The sequence below is a fragment of the Neodiprion pinetum genome, chromosome 2 (assembly GCF_021155775.2).
Source record: "Neodiprion pinetum isolate iyNeoPine1 chromosome 2, iyNeoPine1.2, whole genome shotgun sequence".
NCBI classification, from domain to species: domain Eukaryota; kingdom Metazoa; phylum Arthropoda; class Insecta; order Hymenoptera; family Diprionidae; genus Neodiprion; species Neodiprion pinetum.
In genome coordinates, this window is record NC_060233.1 from 29,994,867 (window position 1) to 30,013,072 (window position 18,206).

Sequence of the window (18,206 nt, forward strand, 5' to 3'; positions counted from 1 at the left end):
GGATAGACAGAGGGAAACTTGTATTACGCTGTCGTCGATAATGGGACGCGACTCGGGATACGCAATTAACGAATATCAAAAACATTTAACTTCCGGCGATGCGGTTAAATTTTCAAGGATCAAGGACGCGCGAAAGTAGAAACGATCTGCGAACTGCTTGTGCGCATGTATTTCTAATCGGTTATAACGTGACGAGGGGAGAAAAGGGGAGAAAAGGGAGAGAGAAGACAATTTGAAAGTAAATAAAATACTAGTACTAGTACTAATTTGAGGCGATTTCCGACTCGTGGACACCTCGTTTTATCAGAAAAGGTACGAGACGTTGGTACGTTGGCCGCGGGTATAGGAATGATTGTAATTAATTTCCGTCCGAGGTAATTGAGGGGTATAACGTAGACGATTGTACTGCACTTGTCAACGACTCGATATCCGTGTTTTTTGCTTGATATAGTCATGTACGTACATTTGTAGTGGAAACTTATTTACAAGCCGCATTTATCACGTTTTCTTATACTCTTACCTCCCGCCGTCCGTTGTACCTTATATGCCTCTCCCCGTTCTACTACCTACTGAACAGGTATACATCATACACCGGTGAACCACGTATATCGATCAACCGATTCTTTACCCACGGTCAAAACACGTCCGCCGATTAAGAGTTTCGAAAGTTACATCGACGATTGTTTGTCGAACGAGTAACATATGCTTCTAAAATGCCGCCGTGTAATTATTAATGAACGTATGACCGATTGTGATACGTAATTTGTACAACATGTTTATTGTTTAGAATCGATACTCGAAAAATTCTTTCAATGATAAAAAACAAAAAACAAAAAAAAAACAGCCGTAGAGAAAAAGAAAATGCAAAATATGGTCGAGCAACAGTCGTTCAACTGAAATCGGTTAATTTTTTTAAATTACTACTTCGATTTTTTCTTCATATAAGTACGGGTTAGAAATCCCATAATGCAGATAAATTTGAATAAACAGGTGCCGGCGTGCTCTCAGAATCCTCAAACTGTTTATTCTCGTGGGAAAGCAGTATACTGCTCTTCATTCTAGCTTTTATTTATAGATACTTTGAGAGGCATTCGTTCGGACGCAGCCGCGGTAAGTTGCCCGGTACAACCATTGGTAGTTTCCACTTATCCCCTAATACAATTGGTTTATCCCCAAAAGAACAGGTCTAACGCCCCTGCAGGTGGCCGCATAAACAAAGTCGCCTATTTACGCCAGTTTTATTAACGTGACCAGTAGTATCAATGAAACTCATTGTAGTTAGCAGCGTCTCAGCATTCTCCGTGAACTGCTGCCGAAGCATCTGATATTTTATCCAAATAGGCTCTGACTCATTCCTGGGTGCGACCGAAATGCAAAGAAACATCGCGATTTCGGCACCAAACGTACACATTTCGCGGAAAATACTTCGAGTTTACTACAACGTACGAAAGCAAAGATTGCTCGATTCTTCGCTCGAAATTTTATCGATAAACGGTGAACGATGCGGATGTGAACAAATTATTCCGCCATCAAGTATCAAAGAGGGAGGTCGAAAAAAAAAAAAATGAAAAAAAACCGTCAAGCTACTACGTTATAATCAATTCTATCGTCGATAATGCGAAACAGAACAGAGGATCTTGTGTTTCTACGAAACGAACAAAACACTCGGTTCCCCCGCATACACGTATATACGTATGCGTATGCAATAGACCAAACACACGAGCGGCAGCCATAAAATTAAGAAGTTGAGAACGCGACGCGTCGCGACGATCAAGAAAGCTCGGGACCGGCGGGATGACGAGTCGTCGAAGAAGGGACGGCTGAGATGGTGGGGGGGTGGGGGGGAGGAGGGGGACTCGACGGCAAGATTTGGGGCGGGGCGGGGAGGTTAGGGAGAGCGCGCGAAGAGGGAGCGGAGGGGCAGGGGGGAGGGAGGACCGACGGGGCAGGGAAGAGAAGAGCAGTGAGGAGAAGGGAGGGGAAGGGTGGTGGTGGTCTTCGGTCCGCGCACTGACGCAGCACACCCGAATCCCTTTTATATTTTATTTGCCCCTGAAACAACCGTCCAACAGTTGATCTTGCAGTGAAATAAAAGATCGGAGGCAAGGAAAAAGAGCAACTTGGGTCGCGGAACTTGTGCACGGAGCGGCACGTGGCCTACTACTCTACTCATCGTACTGCAACCCGAGCGACGGAGAGGGAGTGTTACTCTTGTTCACGCGGTACTTCCCGATCGTGTGTTGATATATAGGTATATGTATTACACACTTTGTTTTCCTCTCTTTCATACCTACTTTCAGACTGTAGCGGTACACGCATTCGCTACTTTGCACACTCCCGAAAAAACTACCACGTGATTATAATTTCACCGTTCTTAGCTATTTTTCGCACGATCTTAGCTTGCAGTGCATTCTTTCTCGGTATCTACATCGCCCTTTATCTCGTTGATCGCTCGGCGATAATCGTATAGCTAGACCGACCTACCTGGACGAGTTAACGACTTAAAACCTAACCCCGGGATAATTCCAACTCGGGAAACATCCCTCCCCCTTTCAGTGTGCGGTAAGAGTCCTTCCGATAAAACGATTTTTCGATACCGCACGTCTTGAAGAGTTTCGTTATCGATCTCGCCTAGTTTATATAGATTCTTACGCGCTTAGGAAGAAGAACAAACGTTCGCGCGTAATGAAAAGTCTGTAATTTACTTTCGCTGAGGTTCGTTTTGCGCGGCAGATCCGCTCGGCAAAGGAGCCGAAAGATGCATGGTGTATAAGCGTATGCTAAACGAAAGACTACGCCAATGATACCGAGCTCACCGACCTTCGAATCGGCCAGGCCGTTTTTGTGCTCTGACGCTGCAGGGCAGAGCGGACAAACCGGGGGGGGGGGGGGGGGGGGGGGGGGGGAGCTAATGCAGTCCTCGCTGCCGGTTCGTCGCACAAGGAGAATATTTTATTCTATAAACTCAAAATCGCCGGCTTACGCGTTATATGTCCGTCTGTCCCGATCGCGTATACCGAGAATCCCGTTTATATACCTGTAATACATACTCTTCTAATCGAAAGACACAAGTCAGGATGAAACAACATTGCTGAGGAACGCGTCATAGACGTTTTTGCCACATTTGTAAATCGACGTATCGGAAATTAAATTTGGAAATTAAAAAAAAAATAATAATAATAATGAATAAAAGTACACATTCGCTTTTAAAGATTAATATCTGCAGGCGTAGAGAAAAACTACCGCGCACTTATTGATTCCGTATTGAAAGGAAAATATGCCCTGCAAACTATTGTCCCGATCATCCCACATGAAATATAGTATGTTATACCTACCTAATGCGAAAACACACACTCCGCATATGTGTATACCTATCTACCTGCGTATCTACTACATGTCTTTTGTTTAAGGAATATGTATGCACACACGTGCACACACATGTATGTATGCATGTGTCATCACAGGCTGTCGAGCAATGGGGAAACCGTAGAGTGGGGGAATGGTTTGGTAATTTAAGAATGTTTAGATTTGTATAATGCGAAGAAAGATATTTTATTTGGGTAGTCTGAGAAAAAGGGAAGACAATCATATTTAGCAAATTTTGATACCTTCCGTTTTATACATTACGCATAAATTAAGGTTACTTTGCAACTGCATCGAGTGATCAGATTTTATCTATATATTTTCAGCTGCATAAAACTTACATTCACGTAGCTGGTGAATTTTTCTAATATTCGACGAAAAGTTTGGTCTGTAAATGAAATAATCGCTATGAAAACTGCGAATTCATTTTCGATTTAAGATACGCTATTCGTTTCAAATCGTGATTCCGTTTGACCCGATACGAATTACCGGAAAAAGATCTTTTTCTCTACCTCTTTGTCGTCTTCAAGAAAATCACACAAACTTTCCAAAATATTTATTATTACGTGTGTAACGTACGATAAGAAAAATGAAATGCGAAACTCTACATCGTATTTATGATTTTTTACACAGCATAGAACGACTTCTAAATATCATTATAGCGATGTGAAGATTTTTTTTCTCACAAAACATGTCGATGAGTATAATTTTGACTGTTCCAAAATTTATGAACGGACATTACCGACTCGATGAGGCCCCGTATTTGCGTTCTGAGACGCCTCATCGTGTACGTGAATACCTGTACACATACGTATGCGTACGCACGCATAAGAGATTTCGACGCGTCTTGTCCGTCCGATGAAGCGAATATTTTGCTTTTAAGGACCGGTCCTCTTCAGGTTTGACGTTACAGACTGCGGTTGTTGTCGGAATGCGCCGAGCAATAAGTTGAGTTCCGAAATAAATATCATATTCTAACTTGACAAGCTGTTTGCCAGCGTCAGCAACACTCTCTATACGTATTCATACATATTAGATACCTACGGGGAGTTTAACGCGTAATATAATGTATAATAAATCCCAATCTGCATATGTTTACGATAGTAAAATAACATTTACGCGGGGAAATAAATATTTCGGCAACAGAAAATTTCGCTCGGGTTCTTTCGTGCGTCACGATCAGGCTGTGATCCTCATCTTTAGTTTGCTGCACCGTTCACGAATCTTGCAATTAGCAGTGCACAGCAACAGCCGAATCAGCTGCGAATCTCTACCCGTATATTATAAACCGACAAGAGATCGGAGAACGCTATCCTACCGTTACATACCTGCCCGTCTGTATGCACGTATGCGTGTATGTATGTAAATTATAATTTGCAATACGTGCATAGAAACATGTACTTTCAACTTTATACATCCAGGCGTACGTTACACACATGCTCATGCCCTGTTCGTCGGGCTTATGATATTTTTTCATAAGTAAGAGGCACGTTAAAAGTTCACTCATTCGCTACTGGCTCGTTAAACTACTGTCAAGTTTAATCTCGTTTGGCGAGTATCGGTAAGTGTATGCAGGTATAATAGATTCTGTAGTCGCGCCACTGTAATATTAAAGAACTTCTACACGTATTGATGTATGTATAAAATTTATGCTGCCGGTAATTATCCAATTACGTATTTTATTCGTTGAATATTTTTCTCATTTTTTGTTCAATCATTTTCTGTCATCTGTAACTATCCGTATATATGGGGAAAATTTCATTATTAACATCAGGATGCGCATATTACGTGCCCTTTTTTTTGTCATACTCTTGCATTTGCATGTGTATACAGTACACTGTAGTACAACAATTCTTGCACCAGATACCAGCTAATTCAGCTCGCGGGAAATCCGTCATACAATTTGCAGAAATTTCGATCCGTATAATTGTAAGTTGTCGCCAGAAGTTGGGTCGTTTTTCAAAATTAAATTTCGGGGGAAAATGGTACCCAATTATGTATCTGCTTTGAAAAGATATATTTCTCCGAAACAATTATCATTATCAAAATGCGAGAATAACTTCTATTCTTCTGCTTATGTTACATGTACAAGCTTCTCAATTTTTGATTTTTATGTTATAAGGATTGCGTTTCGAAATAAACATAAAATATTTCTTTCCTCTAATCATTTTCGTCACGTAAGTCGGTACGCACGCATCTATAACGTTTAACGCGCGTAATATGATCGATTAACGGATGTGAATAGAAGTGTAAGTAGTGATATTGCCATATACCTACTCAAGTAAATAAATATCGTACATATGACGCGCTGTAATGTCCATCACGATCATCAGCTGGTCAATATGTTATACATTATACATTATACATACCCATAACAAGTCTGTATAATATCGAAATGTTTTATATTTTTACACAGCATAAACAGAGACAGTATACAATTCATGTACAATAAACAATAAACAACGTCCTTCCAAAAACGCAAACCTCAGCTATAACAAATGTTATATTCTTATTTTTGCAACAACAATTATTCCATAGTAGTCATCGCATCACCCCGTATTATATTTCTGCGTTATATGCGTTATAAGTGTAATAACATTGAGCTACAAATTTATACCCTAATTTGAACGGAATGAATTATCGTTAGTTTCACAGACCAAAAAAGAATCATCACAATCGTTTAAACGATATTATAGTAATAATCATAATGTACTATAAGAATTTTTTCAATAAAATCAGCTCGAAAGGATACACCTAGAATCATAAATAAATAACTCAAACATCAAACATTTCGAAACGAAATTTGTTTTCGTGATTTGTCGATTTTGGCGCTTCTAGTTGAAAATTCGTTTCTTTTAGAGCAATAGCATTAGAGTTGCATTCAACCTAGTTCAATAAATTCCATCTCTTGCTACCCCATATCCGCACGTTTGATAAATACGCTATACTTCACCGTATAATCTCTAACGGTTCATACACCGATCAAAACTAACAATAAGAATAAAACAAAATGGAAAAAATTAGAAACATTTTCTTGTTAATGTTAACTATTATTGATAACACATTGTAATAGATTCAAGTAGTCTATACGTAAATCAAAAATCTATAAATACAGAGAACGCGGTAGCGAGCGTATGTAACTAATACGTTGATGTAGATAGACGAATTCATTTAAAAATCGCTTTTAAAGATTGATATATTACATTAGACACTATCTTTTTTCAGTTCCGCTCAATAACAGAATTCGCGTATTAATGTATGTACGGTAATATGCAACTGGTGTGTAATTATAATGTATGCGTATATCGATACGTACGAGTTTCAAAGTTAGGTGACTGGTATAGGTACATTTTTGGAGATCTTTATAATAAATATTGGAGGCAAGTTTGTGGATCAACAAGGGTGGTGGGAAACGAAGGAGAAATAAAAAAAAAAAAAAACTTGCAACACAAGATAGGAAAAAAGAATGAAAACTAGTTAGAATAAAAATCGTATGAATGATTAGATAATTATTGTATCTCAACGATTACAAATCTGTAACTCTGCAACAGATTACGTATTGATTTTGAACGTATATGTCAGCATATAGGTATATATAATAATAGATAATGATATATACGTTGAATCTGTCACGTCTAACGTTTTCAACTGACCTTCTTTTCACTGTGTTTTTTACATGTAATGTAATATAATACAATATTATAATACATAGTATAATATGTGTATATGTATATGTAATGTAAAGAGAATTGGACTTTTTACGCAATTGCTTTATAGTTTTGTAAGTAATAAGAGGTGCGTAACAAGCCTACTGTGATTTGATTAAAGAACAATTAGATTGTAGCCGTACGTATTAGACGAAATAGTGAACTATATGAAATATCATTATACAAGTGTAAAATTGCATATTTTCAAGCACAACGTCGCAGCCTTCATTCGCTCATCTCGTAATTATAATCACCACATAAATAGTCAGTCGGGTTGATATTAAGCTGTAGGGAGGTTTTGACATTTAAATTACATTTACGACTCATTTCAAAGCCCTCATGAATATTTCAGAATAACCTCATCATTAAAATCGACAGTGTGTTACGTGTATTAAAATATCCCCTTCCATTTCAATTAATAAGTCTCTAAAAAATAATATCAATAATATATGAATAACGTACCTACTTGTGCGATAAATAAACATCTGAAATTCCGTTTCAATTTTATTACAACAATATACCTACACAGTATGTACTATATCGTTTAGAAAACTGCATGTATAATAGTTCTCACTCTAATTGTAAAAGTGTACACGTAAACCTCGTCAACCTTTTTTGTCAATAGTTAGCAGCTTGCAACTTGTCGCTTTTTAGAAGGAACCTAACGATGCAGCAATTTTTTGTGATCCTGAAATAGCCGATACCGTTATTGTTGATGCAACATTATTTGCTCCATGGTAATTTGATTGTAAGAATTGCTGACGTATCGAGACGACTTATAATGAACCTGGTTTGCAATTCAAACTTCAATCAATAACCGCTAACTATTACTAGAAATGGACGATCTTCACATAGTTTACTAATTCCTTAAAATTAAGACACGATTTTTTTTAGTTTTAGTCCTTCCCAAGATGTATATTTATTCATAAGTACCTAGTTGCAATGACTATTATTCTGAAATTATTATTATTTGAAACCATTTGTCAGTTATCCTCGTTATATTTTATCCGTACGCACTACGATAACAGTTATTTCAATACATTTGCTGTATTTACTAGGTACAACTTCTTATTTAGGACGGAATGGGTACCAACAACGGTAAAAATTTGAAAAACTTGAAAATACCATGGAATTTGTGATGGTGATCAGTACGATGACAAAACGTCTGTAGAGAAAGATATGTGAAGAAAAAAATTAATTTACATATTTCATAGTTTATTTGAAATTTTTGCTTCAAGTTTAGGGACTCAAAGTTAAATGTTGATTTATGAAAATCGGGAATAGTCACATCGCATCACATTTGATCAATTACCCATGATTTTCTTACTGCAGGTCTCCAATTTTGTTATTCAGAGTTTAAATTTACACGTTTTCTCTTTACGCGTAAGTGTTTAAAATTTTCCAGCATTCTTTGACTCACATTCAACAATGGAACATTCATTGTTAGTCATTTTTAATGCACTATACTGGATTATACGTACGTTGAAATTTATCAGTCAGCGGTAGCAAAATATTGGGAGAAAACTGAAGCTTGTACAACATTTGGAATATACCTATAATATAATTCTATACCTTTGACACTTAGTAACAAACATTGAGCACATGGATCGTCTACTTAAGGCATATTCAAGGCTCGCGGTCGTCTGCTGTCATTCAAGATGGCGGCACAAAACAGATGTTGTATTTAAAAAAAGCCTACCGGTAGTTGTCATAACCTACATACATACACGCATACTCCTACGACCTTGCACGCGTGCATGCTCCGTCGACTGTTTGTAACGTGATCACGACGTAAATTATTACTTATTTTTGTTCAACGTGGAAACCAATCATTGCAATTAATCGAGAAAAGTTTTGAGTCTGTGATTTTGAGTTGACAGACTAAATTATGCTGATTAAGGTCGGGGTTAGGTGCATCACCGTGAAATGGGCAAGTGCTCAGAGGGTAAGGTTTTTAGTTTCAAATGTTTAATCAGTATCGTTAACGTTTAATTTAGAGATTAGAAAATTACACAGTCAGCGATTTTTTCAAAACAATCAATTTCAGATAGCAAATTCCTACTTTCATTTAAAAATACCTACCGCACCAGCAAAAGAATCGTCCGAGGTGGCGCCTGGTTTGGAATTCATGTCGAAGTACGACAACCAAACAGTGGACCGAATACTCACTGTTTTGAATTCAACATGTCCTAGCAATTTGACTAGGTGAACGTAAATGAATTTGTTGTGAGAAATTTTATGTCAAACTTGTATTTGATCATGAAGCTATCTATTACAAAATAATATAAGCTTTTGTTGAAACATCGATATTCTCTATTTTCGATATCGCGTTGTTGTTCAAAGCATCAAAATTATAGCATAGATTTTATTCGAATAATGAATAACCATGCAGGTACGACATTTCTAAAGGATGCTCCCAACAAATTCAAAAATACCGGATAAAGAAAGGACCATTTACAAGTATAAAACAATTACTTGATGTTGAGAATTTCGACAAAAAGTATCTGGAAAAACTCCTTTGCTCAATAGCGGAAGAGCCCATAGACAAAACCAGATCATTGGATAAGCAACTGAAAAAAGTACTGCAGAATATCACTTTGAATGCTTTAACGAAAGAGAAAAGATCTGTGAGTATGTCAAATCATTATCTATTGTTAGCTCTTTATTGATTCATTGCCTTTATCTAAAAAATAGTAGGTGATGTATGAAGACTAGTAATTTCAACTAAAACTTGGAGACTTGATGACGATAATGACCACGATGACCACGTTTGGTGTAATTATTTTCAGAAAATTAAAACTGTAACAAGTATTCATGTAGGCTTGACACATGTGAGTTGGACAAAAATGGATATCGATGGTCATTTGTTGGTATGGGATGCTTGTGACTTTCCGGAATGGCCTAAGCAAATCAATACCAATTTGTTTCACAATGTGGTAAGATAAAAATATGCGTCATTCGAACTTTACTAGGTGATGTACTTGTACTCTAGACAATTGTAAAACCCAAGATCAGGGTTGATTGCCTTTGGTGCATAGGCTTCAGTTCTTATGATTTACTTTTAAGATGATAGATAAATAGCTTAACTGCGCAAGACAATTTTTGTCAACTCTCCAGCACAACTTGAAACATCACGAAATTTTTATAGTTACCAAAATGCTTGTTTTTCATATTCTTAAATAAATTTGTAGAACTTTATGTACCTGATGGACTGAATATGCCTGATTCAGTGTACAAGTTGTGCTACAAGCTACAAAACTGCTTAATTCATTGCCAGAGTTGCAAACGGCCATTGAAACGAAATTACCATAATGAATCAAAATAAGTAGGTGCAAACAATGCAGGATTAGTATGAACTCTGTAAGCATCTGTCAGAAAATCGATTGTTGCATCGACAAAATTGCCTTCAACGAAACAATTAGTATTTGTTATATTGAAATAATGTATAAAATACAACATTATTTAATCACAATGTCGCGTAAATAGACATATGTGTATGGCTTGATAATTGCGGCAATTAGCCCTGTGAAGAAGATGGGTTGAAATAAATGGATATAATCGTCTACCAAACAAAAAGAATGTTTCAGCAAAAATAGTCTTTACATATAAGCAGCAGAAATCATTTTCTCTCGGATGGAACTACACTAAAACTCTGACAACCCAAATCGAAAAACACATTGAGGACATTCGATTTCAATTATAGGCATTAGAAGTCTGGAGCAAACTGCCTGTGTCAGATGTCTATGTAGCAGAAGATGTAACTCCCCTCACGAATTTTCAAAATAAAATTGATAGCAAAACTATGCTTAGGAATATACAACGCTTTCAGTTGGCTATGACGTTACAAATGTTAATCAGTACAAAATTCAATCAGTCCGATGGTAAGAAAAACTGTTGAGTTTCAGTAAATCATATCTATGACGGCATCCTAATGATATATTTATTTTCAGGAAATGAGGGACCAAGCTACACGCAGATTGATAATCACTATTTCATACGACCAAATATACCACCAAAATTATTTCAATTAATTATTGGTCGTGAAACTGTGTCAGCAGATTCCTTAGTACAAACAATTATAGACGATAATATTAGCAAATCCTTATCACATATTCTACCAGTAATTATTGATCCTTTTGAAGCAAGCTTATACAATGGGAGCAATAAATTTAGAAAAGAAGGATTAAGTCAGGCTCTACTGACTGCTGTGGCTTTCATCGACTTGGTTATCCTGTGTAATCCTGTTTCGCTCAAAAGTCTCACCTCAAATCAATATTCTACAAAAATCAAATAATGATTTCGCTCTGCTTATTAAGTTGACAATAAAGTTGTTTCCAAATAACAAAACCCAGTTATCTCATTATTGAAAAGTTGGATATTTCTGGATCTTCGTAAAGGTGATCATAACGAAATTCCTAATTTATCAATATTCTAATCATGTTCAACCATATTAAGATCTCGTATATGGCAAGTAATAATAGGGGATTTATAATAGGTATGATCGATATCAAGATCTGGTGTTCCGAATTTCTTTATTATCAACTTTTTACAACACTAGTTTCTACAGTCTGCGCCAAATCTATTTCAGACGTTTTCTTATTGCAATCAAGATAGTTTCAGAATCAACAACTTACACATAGGTCCGTGACGATACAGTGTCAGATGAAAAAATATGAGTCTTTGTGAATTTTTATCGCCGAAAATAAAGTAGAATAATACCAATGAATCGATGAAGTTGGTGGCGTGCTGCAATACACAACGATTAGTTGATTAACCTAAGGCTAGATAAAATTTGTTCAATTTATATTACAGCTAATCTCATTTTCAGTACTCTGGAAAGATTATTTTCATATATTTTCTTCTTCATAATCTGACGAATCAGAAGACGAAGTTATAAGAGCCGTTGATAAGCTAGGCGTTTTTACTGCGTATGGAAATTGTGATAAACGCAATTTTTGTGGATTCCAGCATTCGGGTAAAGAATGTGATCCGTTTGCGGGCTTTTCTTGTGATATTGGCTCGACCGATCTCAATTCCATCATTGATCCTCGACGAGACGATCGGTGAGCACCATCTGTAATTTTAATCATTCTAATAATTAAGAACTCTTGAGTTATAATCTCCTTAATTCCTGTCAGGATCAATTATCTATGGAAAAGTCACATTGAGTTTCATTTCGCCATTACAAGTACCTGTTATTCTCAATGGAGAGTAGCAATATTCTAATTGCGCCACGGAAGGTGTGCTTTCAATACCATCTTGTGATCCCGTTGAGTTTATCGAGCAAATACTCTCCTGAGCGAAAAGACCAATGACCGATTGAACTTTAGGCTGTTCAATCCCTCCTAGAAACATGTATGAGATTGTGATGGATGATAATCGCATGTACTACACAGGCTTATAGCTACTCACCGAGAAACGTTGCTGATGGCGAATTGTAAGCCAAATATTCCTTATTGGAACACCAAGCGGGGAATTCATTTTGCTTCACTGGACGTGTGGAATCATAATCATCTTCTCTCTTCCAAGGCAGCATCGTTTCCGTTGCTGTTGGAGTTGTGGCTCGTTGGCAGTCTCCTAGAAATTTATTATAGACAAATTACTTCATACAAGTAAGTATACGTTTTTCACCTGAATTTACGATCAGTGAAGATTGTCAGTTTTACTCCACGTTCAAGAAATGAGCAACTTTATCATTTTAAAAAACGGTAAAAAACAAATTTTCCAACGTTTGTAGGCTTTGCGCAAACTCAGATCTTTGTACCTTCCATGTCACGTGGCAATCCTACTAAATCCAGTTGCAAATCCAGAGCGTTTGGGGGATCTGTAACAGAAAACATGTAAATGTAGAAGTATTTATCGCGCTTGAGGTTTTTTCAACTTCTTACTTTCAAGTCCGATTCTGGTTTCACAATAAATTTCTAGGCCCTGTATAGGTTCGAAAAAATCTAGTAAACGCTTTAATTGCTTATAATGCTTCAGCTTATATTGAAGTTGAAATAACGTGCACCCTTATTGTCGACATCTGTTTTTAGCATTGGTCAACTGTCAATTAATACAATACAATATTGTCATAGGCTTGATTTTAGTTTACCTGATGAACGTGCTGTGAATGTAATCCCGGACTCCCAATCATCTTTATTACTTGGTTTATATCCATCCTTACACTCGGATTCATAAAGTACTTCGTTGATGTAATCTAAGAAATTATTTAAATTAACGAAAATCCACTGAATAATATTCGGGTTCCTTCCATATCGTCGCTTCCTTTTCTTCTAATTTTATTGCCTACACGTTCATGAATACTTCTGTATATTCATATTTATTTTCTTATGGTTTTCCCTCGTGAGAATTAACCCCAGAATAAATTAAATTACCCATAGTTAACGGGTATTTTTCAATTATGGAATTTATATGCAGTACCTTGTGAAAATAATTTAGTAGAGCCATTCTGTTGAAATTCCGGGAAACTGACGTGGTTTTGCTTTCCTTCCTACAAATGAAAGAAAAATTGCTCACCTCTCATTCGCGTGGAAGCAAAGAGAAACTCGAAACTATAAATGTGTTGACAAGTTAAACGTACTTTTGGCAATTTCTTGCTGCGTTTGTTTCGATGCTTATGCTCTCCCATCATACGTCTTATGTTCATGTGCATTTTATAGTTTACTTGCGTCGATAAGTCACGATCGTTAACCGCGTGACGACTATAACTAAGGCGACGATGCTGTAACGATGATGAAAATGTTTGTTCACATTGCCTCCAACCATAAGTAATCGACGGATGCGATTAACTTTGAGTTTGATATAACTTACGCGTTTATACGGCTTGCACAATTCTTCCGCAAGTAAGTGATGTATTTTGGCATCTGTCAAGTCTTTCTTTGACGGATTATACTCCAGTTCTTGGAGATCAATGTTCCAGCTAGATTCTAGTTGACTAAAACTTGGGCTGTAATTGACGTGTAGATTTCAAAATTTTTGCAAAATTATAACCCCGGAAAATTCAGAAACGAAACTATTGAATAACGACGGTACAATTATTCGTACATGCATGAATAATCTTGTGCAATGTTTTTTTGAACTAACCTGCCATTGAATTGACCAGTGTTACTGTAGTTGCGAAATATTGCAGACATGCTCTCTGTGCCGCTAATATTTCCTATAGTCGACGCATTTCTTCTTATGTATTCCATCGCATCTTTCATTGTTAGTTTTGAATAAGTTTCTAAAATTTTTGGCTCAGCCCCTTGATGATTTCTCAGGAGATAGGGACGAATGAACTTGTTGTCAAATCGTTTAAATCTGAAAGAACGAGCGAGAGAGGGAGAGAGAGAGAGAGAAAGAGAAATAGAGAGGAACAAGAAACAAATAGTACGATTATTTTCCCAAGTTATACATATGTAAGTGTTGAAAATATTCCTACAATCGAACATATCTGTACTTACTTATCTCTGACATGGTAATTCCCATGTTTGCCTAATATGTCTTCAATTCCGGTCATCGTGTGGTCCATGATCTGTTAGCATACGCCGAAAATGAAAATTACGTCAAGCTCTATCATATTTAATAAACATTGCGCTATAAAGTGTACTGCTGCGATGCTTACTCGTTCGTGAATCCTTTCATTCATAGTGGGCTTTCGTTTCTCAGCTCTTTTTACGTTCAATATTCTGACGAGAGGCTTGATGGTAATTCCCTGAAATAATGATTCGAATTATAACTTATACATCTGCATTTAAACATTCGAGCTTATCGCAAGCGGATGTGTAGTTTTAACTCGGAGTTAAAAAACCAACGCAAGAATCACGCAGGTATTAACGGAGATCCGATAACTACTGTACCTATATGTATACTATTCCTTATACCTGAATAAAGACTGTGAAGTAAATAACAGCGATAGTCGTGGTGACGAACATCGGTTGAAGCGGAACGTGAGCGGGATCAATCAACAAGACCAACGCGAATGCCACAGCACCCCGCAAACCGCCGTAAGACATTACGAACTTCTCAACCTTATCCAATTTGTGTAAGCGGAATTGATTCGCTACAGCAGCCAAGAGCACCACACCTGGTGAGGGAAAAGGATTAGCTTGTGTACGCGCCTTGCCTGCAATCTTGAAAATTACGTAAAACCGTCCGTAATTGAAAAAGAACCGGCTACTCACCGATAATACGGTAGATGGAACAAAATACTATGGTCATTACAACGAACCATGTATTCCAATGGTGTTTGTTGTTGACAGTTGCTACCCCGAGGAACATGAATATTATTGTTTCGGAGCTACTCGAGAGCATTTTCATTGTATATTTAACAGTGGTATGCGATTTGTGCGATATGTTTGCTTCCACGTAATTCTTCATTGTTATACCACAAAATGTTATTCTGAAAGGAAAATATGAATAATTGGACTGTGAAAACCCACTACTCCATGTAGATTTTACATCACACATGAGAGTAGCGTCGTGCGTTATCTTTGGCAAGATCTACGTCAATTTTGCCAAAAAATTCACCATCTATTTACCAGCTAGATTGCCGACGTTATGGCGGGAAAAATAAAAGTGACGGTAACTCACGCTAATATTCCCGACATGTGGAAGATCTCTGCGTTAAGGTAAGCCAAATAGGCCATAACGAATATAAATATCGGCTCAATGACCCGTACTTGATCCGTAAATCTAGTTACGAATCCAGTAGCAAATCCCCAGGCAATACCAATTATTGTGCCACCAATAGCAACGACTAAAAACGACATAAATCCCGACATTATGTCGGTATAGACTATCCGGGCCTCACCCATTTCACTGTAAGCTTCAAACATGTTGTAAAGTACCTGTATATATAGTTTAAAAAAAGAAAAACAAAGCGATAGGCCTGTTAATTAATCTTTCACGAGCACGGCTCCACACCTCGAACGCAGGAATATTTACCACGGTAACAGCATCGTTCAACAAACTCTCCCCAAACACAACTATGTACAGTATTTCATTAACGTGAATTTCCTCAAAAACAGCTAACACGGCTACAGGATCTACGGCACTTATCAAGGCTGAGAACAGGAACATGTGAAGCAGCGGTGGCCTACACCCGAATAAACCGCTTTGTCCTAATATCCACAGTGATCCACCTGAAAATATGACGTCTTATTTTATCAAAAAGTTCTATATTCGTGGTTTAACCAGCCAGGCTCTACGCATTTCAACATTCCGAATCAACCTCGCGTTTTCGGTTTCCCCGCGTCAAATGTTTACTATTTCTATTGAGCTATTGTACACGACGTTTCATTAGACAAAGTAAAAATCGAGAATAAGTCACGCGATAAGTGTTGTACGTACGAAACTATTTAGGTGGTGATATAATTTAAAAATGAATTGTAAGGAAAGGATAAGAATAACACAGTAATTGAGAATTCCTATGTTTTCCAGACTTGAAATAATTCTAGACGCGAACCAGCTTCGCAGTGTGAATCGTCACCGCAATGTAGGTTGCGCTTAGCATTACAGAACCCACATAATATTTCTCTTACGCTTACCGATGGACAAGGTGTTGAATATGGTTCCAAGGACGGCAAATAGCAGTATAGTTCCCAAATGGTCAAAGAATAATCTATTCGGCATAAAGTATCCGGCGTCCAATATTATCGGTGGTAGCATGTAGAGAAAAAATGTGTCTGGAGTTAGCGGGGATACGTGGACGCTACCGGCGTGGAATAGCAATACTCCGACTACGACCCCGACGACGATGAGGAGACACGATTCGGGAAACATTCTGCTTAATTTTGGTGCCATGTGAAAACCTGTACAGGGGTTGGAATTATTGTCCGTATGTCACATGGCGAGTGTAAAGTTTCGTTTTGCGGAAGAGTTAACTGCGTATTATACGAGTATATAGCCGTGTACTTACCTATTTTAGCGATGCTGGCAAAGAATATCCATATACCGATAACAAACGGGGTTTCTACCCTGTGAAATTCAACGGTAACAATATCGTATTGACGCGTAGATTTTTCCACATCCCCTTTGAAATCGTGTCTTTTGACTGGACCCATCGGACCGAACTCCATACCGGGAAAAGGACTTCGCAGATCGTCCGGCACATGTTTGTCTTCGAAATTTTTTGTTCCAAAATACTTTGCCGTCGATGCTTCTTCACCCGGCGGTGAATTTTTAATACCGTTACTAGACGCGTCGACTAATTTAATATCGAATATTTTGTTAATTTGACATACTAAACACATAACATAAACGATGTTTATGGGCGAGTTAAACTTTGCCATAATTGGGTATTGGCTGTGAGACAATGTGTAGGTTATTATTTATAATCTATTGTTGAGGCTAACATTTTTCGTATAATCACTTCTGCTTCTTCTCCTCTTTCGACCCGCTTTTTACGTACGTTCAATATTATTTATACATGTTAATGTTAAGTTGTTTCCTTGCTGTTAGCCCCCTCAATTTTTTGAACAATATTTCATTTTATCGCTATAAGGTAGATGAATTTCCACCGACAACCATTCCTCCTGTTTCCATCTTTTATTCCAATACGTCCGTTCGATATTATTCGCAGGGGAGTGCGTCGTTACTGATATATAATTCTACCCCAGGCCAGCTGATCGTTCGCCAAAAACGCGCAAGCGTTGCGTCGCGCGGCGAACCCGTGATGCGACAAATAACGCGGGGGTGCGCAAGCCTCCGTCCCACGTGCTACGACCATCACAACACATCTTCGATGGGAGGGGGGAGGCTGGAGTTTTGCTACATTTCACGAAATAACAGCCACCGCGATTCTTTAATTAATTTTTTAACGGCCAGATCTATGATATACCCAGAATAATCAAAGCGCGCGATGCGGTATATTATGAAACATGGATGTCGGTTCTGGATTTTGCAAAAAAAAAAGAAAGAACAGAAACGTTACAATCGTCGTCAAGGATGCTGATAACTGAACGGATCTCGCAATGCGGTTCCGAGGTATGTGCAACGTGACCACAAATTATTTACAGTCTCGAATTTCGCAAAACTTTTTGAGGTATTAGCCGCTGCGCGCATGTTTGTCAACGCGATGAAGATATATGTCATAGATATCGAATAACTATGGGCATGTTCATTCAGCAAAAACTATAGTCTTTTCAAATAGCT

The 18,206-nt window shown here is 37.7% G+C and overlaps 2 protein-coding genes across 7 annotated transcripts; one reads left to right on the plus strand and one right to left on the minus strand.

Moving 5' to 3' along the window:
• Window positions 1-2,005: 2,005 nt before the first annotated feature.
• On the plus strand, window positions 2,006-11,527 carry LOC124213403 (transcription elongation factor, mitochondrial). 4 transcript variants are annotated; one of them, XM_046614731.2, is made up of 6 exons: window positions 2,006-2,251; window positions 9,118-9,275; window positions 9,463-9,697; window positions 9,860-10,006; window positions 10,774-10,951; window positions 11,021-11,527. In XM_046614731.2, the coding sequence occupies exons 2-6, from the start codon at window positions 9,199-9,201 to the stop codon at window positions 11,362-11,364; spliced, it is 981 nt and encodes a 326-aa protein (XP_046470687.1). In that variant the 5' UTR covers window positions 2,006-2,251; window positions 9,118-9,198; the 3' UTR covers window positions 11,365-11,527. The 4 variants fall into 4 exon arrangements, with proteins under 4 accessions (XP_046470687.1, XP_068989540.1, XP_046470688.1 ...); XM_046614730.2 differs by lacking the exon at window positions 2,006-2,251 and adding an exon at window positions 8,776-9,015; XM_069133439.1 differs by lacking the exons at window positions 2,006-2,251; window positions 9,860-10,006 and adding an exon at window positions 8,771-9,015.
• A 58-nt stretch (window positions 11,528-11,585) lies between these two features.
• Nhe2 (Na[+]/H[+] hydrogen exchanger 2) lies at window positions 11,586-17,690 on the minus strand. Of its 3 annotated transcripts, XM_046614723.2 has the most exons (18): window positions 17,408-17,671; window positions 16,972-17,259; window positions 16,601-16,864; window positions 15,999-16,195; window positions 15,645-15,901; window positions 15,236-15,453; window positions 14,936-15,138; window positions 14,677-14,766; window positions 14,516-14,586; window positions 14,157-14,372; window positions 13,884-14,019; window positions 13,654-13,794; window positions 13,494-13,563; window positions 13,165-13,269; window positions 12,835-12,894; window positions 12,483-12,647; window positions 12,263-12,415; window positions 11,586-12,144 (listed from the first exon to the last, which is right to left on the minus strand). In XM_046614723.2, the coding sequence occupies exons 2-18, from the start codon at window positions 17,129-17,131 to the stop codon at window positions 11,918-11,920; spliced, it is 2,733 nt and encodes a 910-aa protein (XP_046470679.1). In that variant the 5' UTR covers window positions 17,132-17,259; window positions 17,408-17,671; the 3' UTR covers window positions 11,586-11,917. The 3 variants fall into 3 exon arrangements, with proteins under 3 accessions (XP_046470679.1, XP_046470678.1, XP_046470677.1); XM_046614722.2 differs by having other exon boundaries at window positions 13,884-14,007; window positions 16,972-17,690; XM_046614721.2 differs by having other exon boundaries at window positions 16,972-17,687.
• Between the last annotated feature and the right edge of the window lie 516 nt (window positions 17,691-18,206).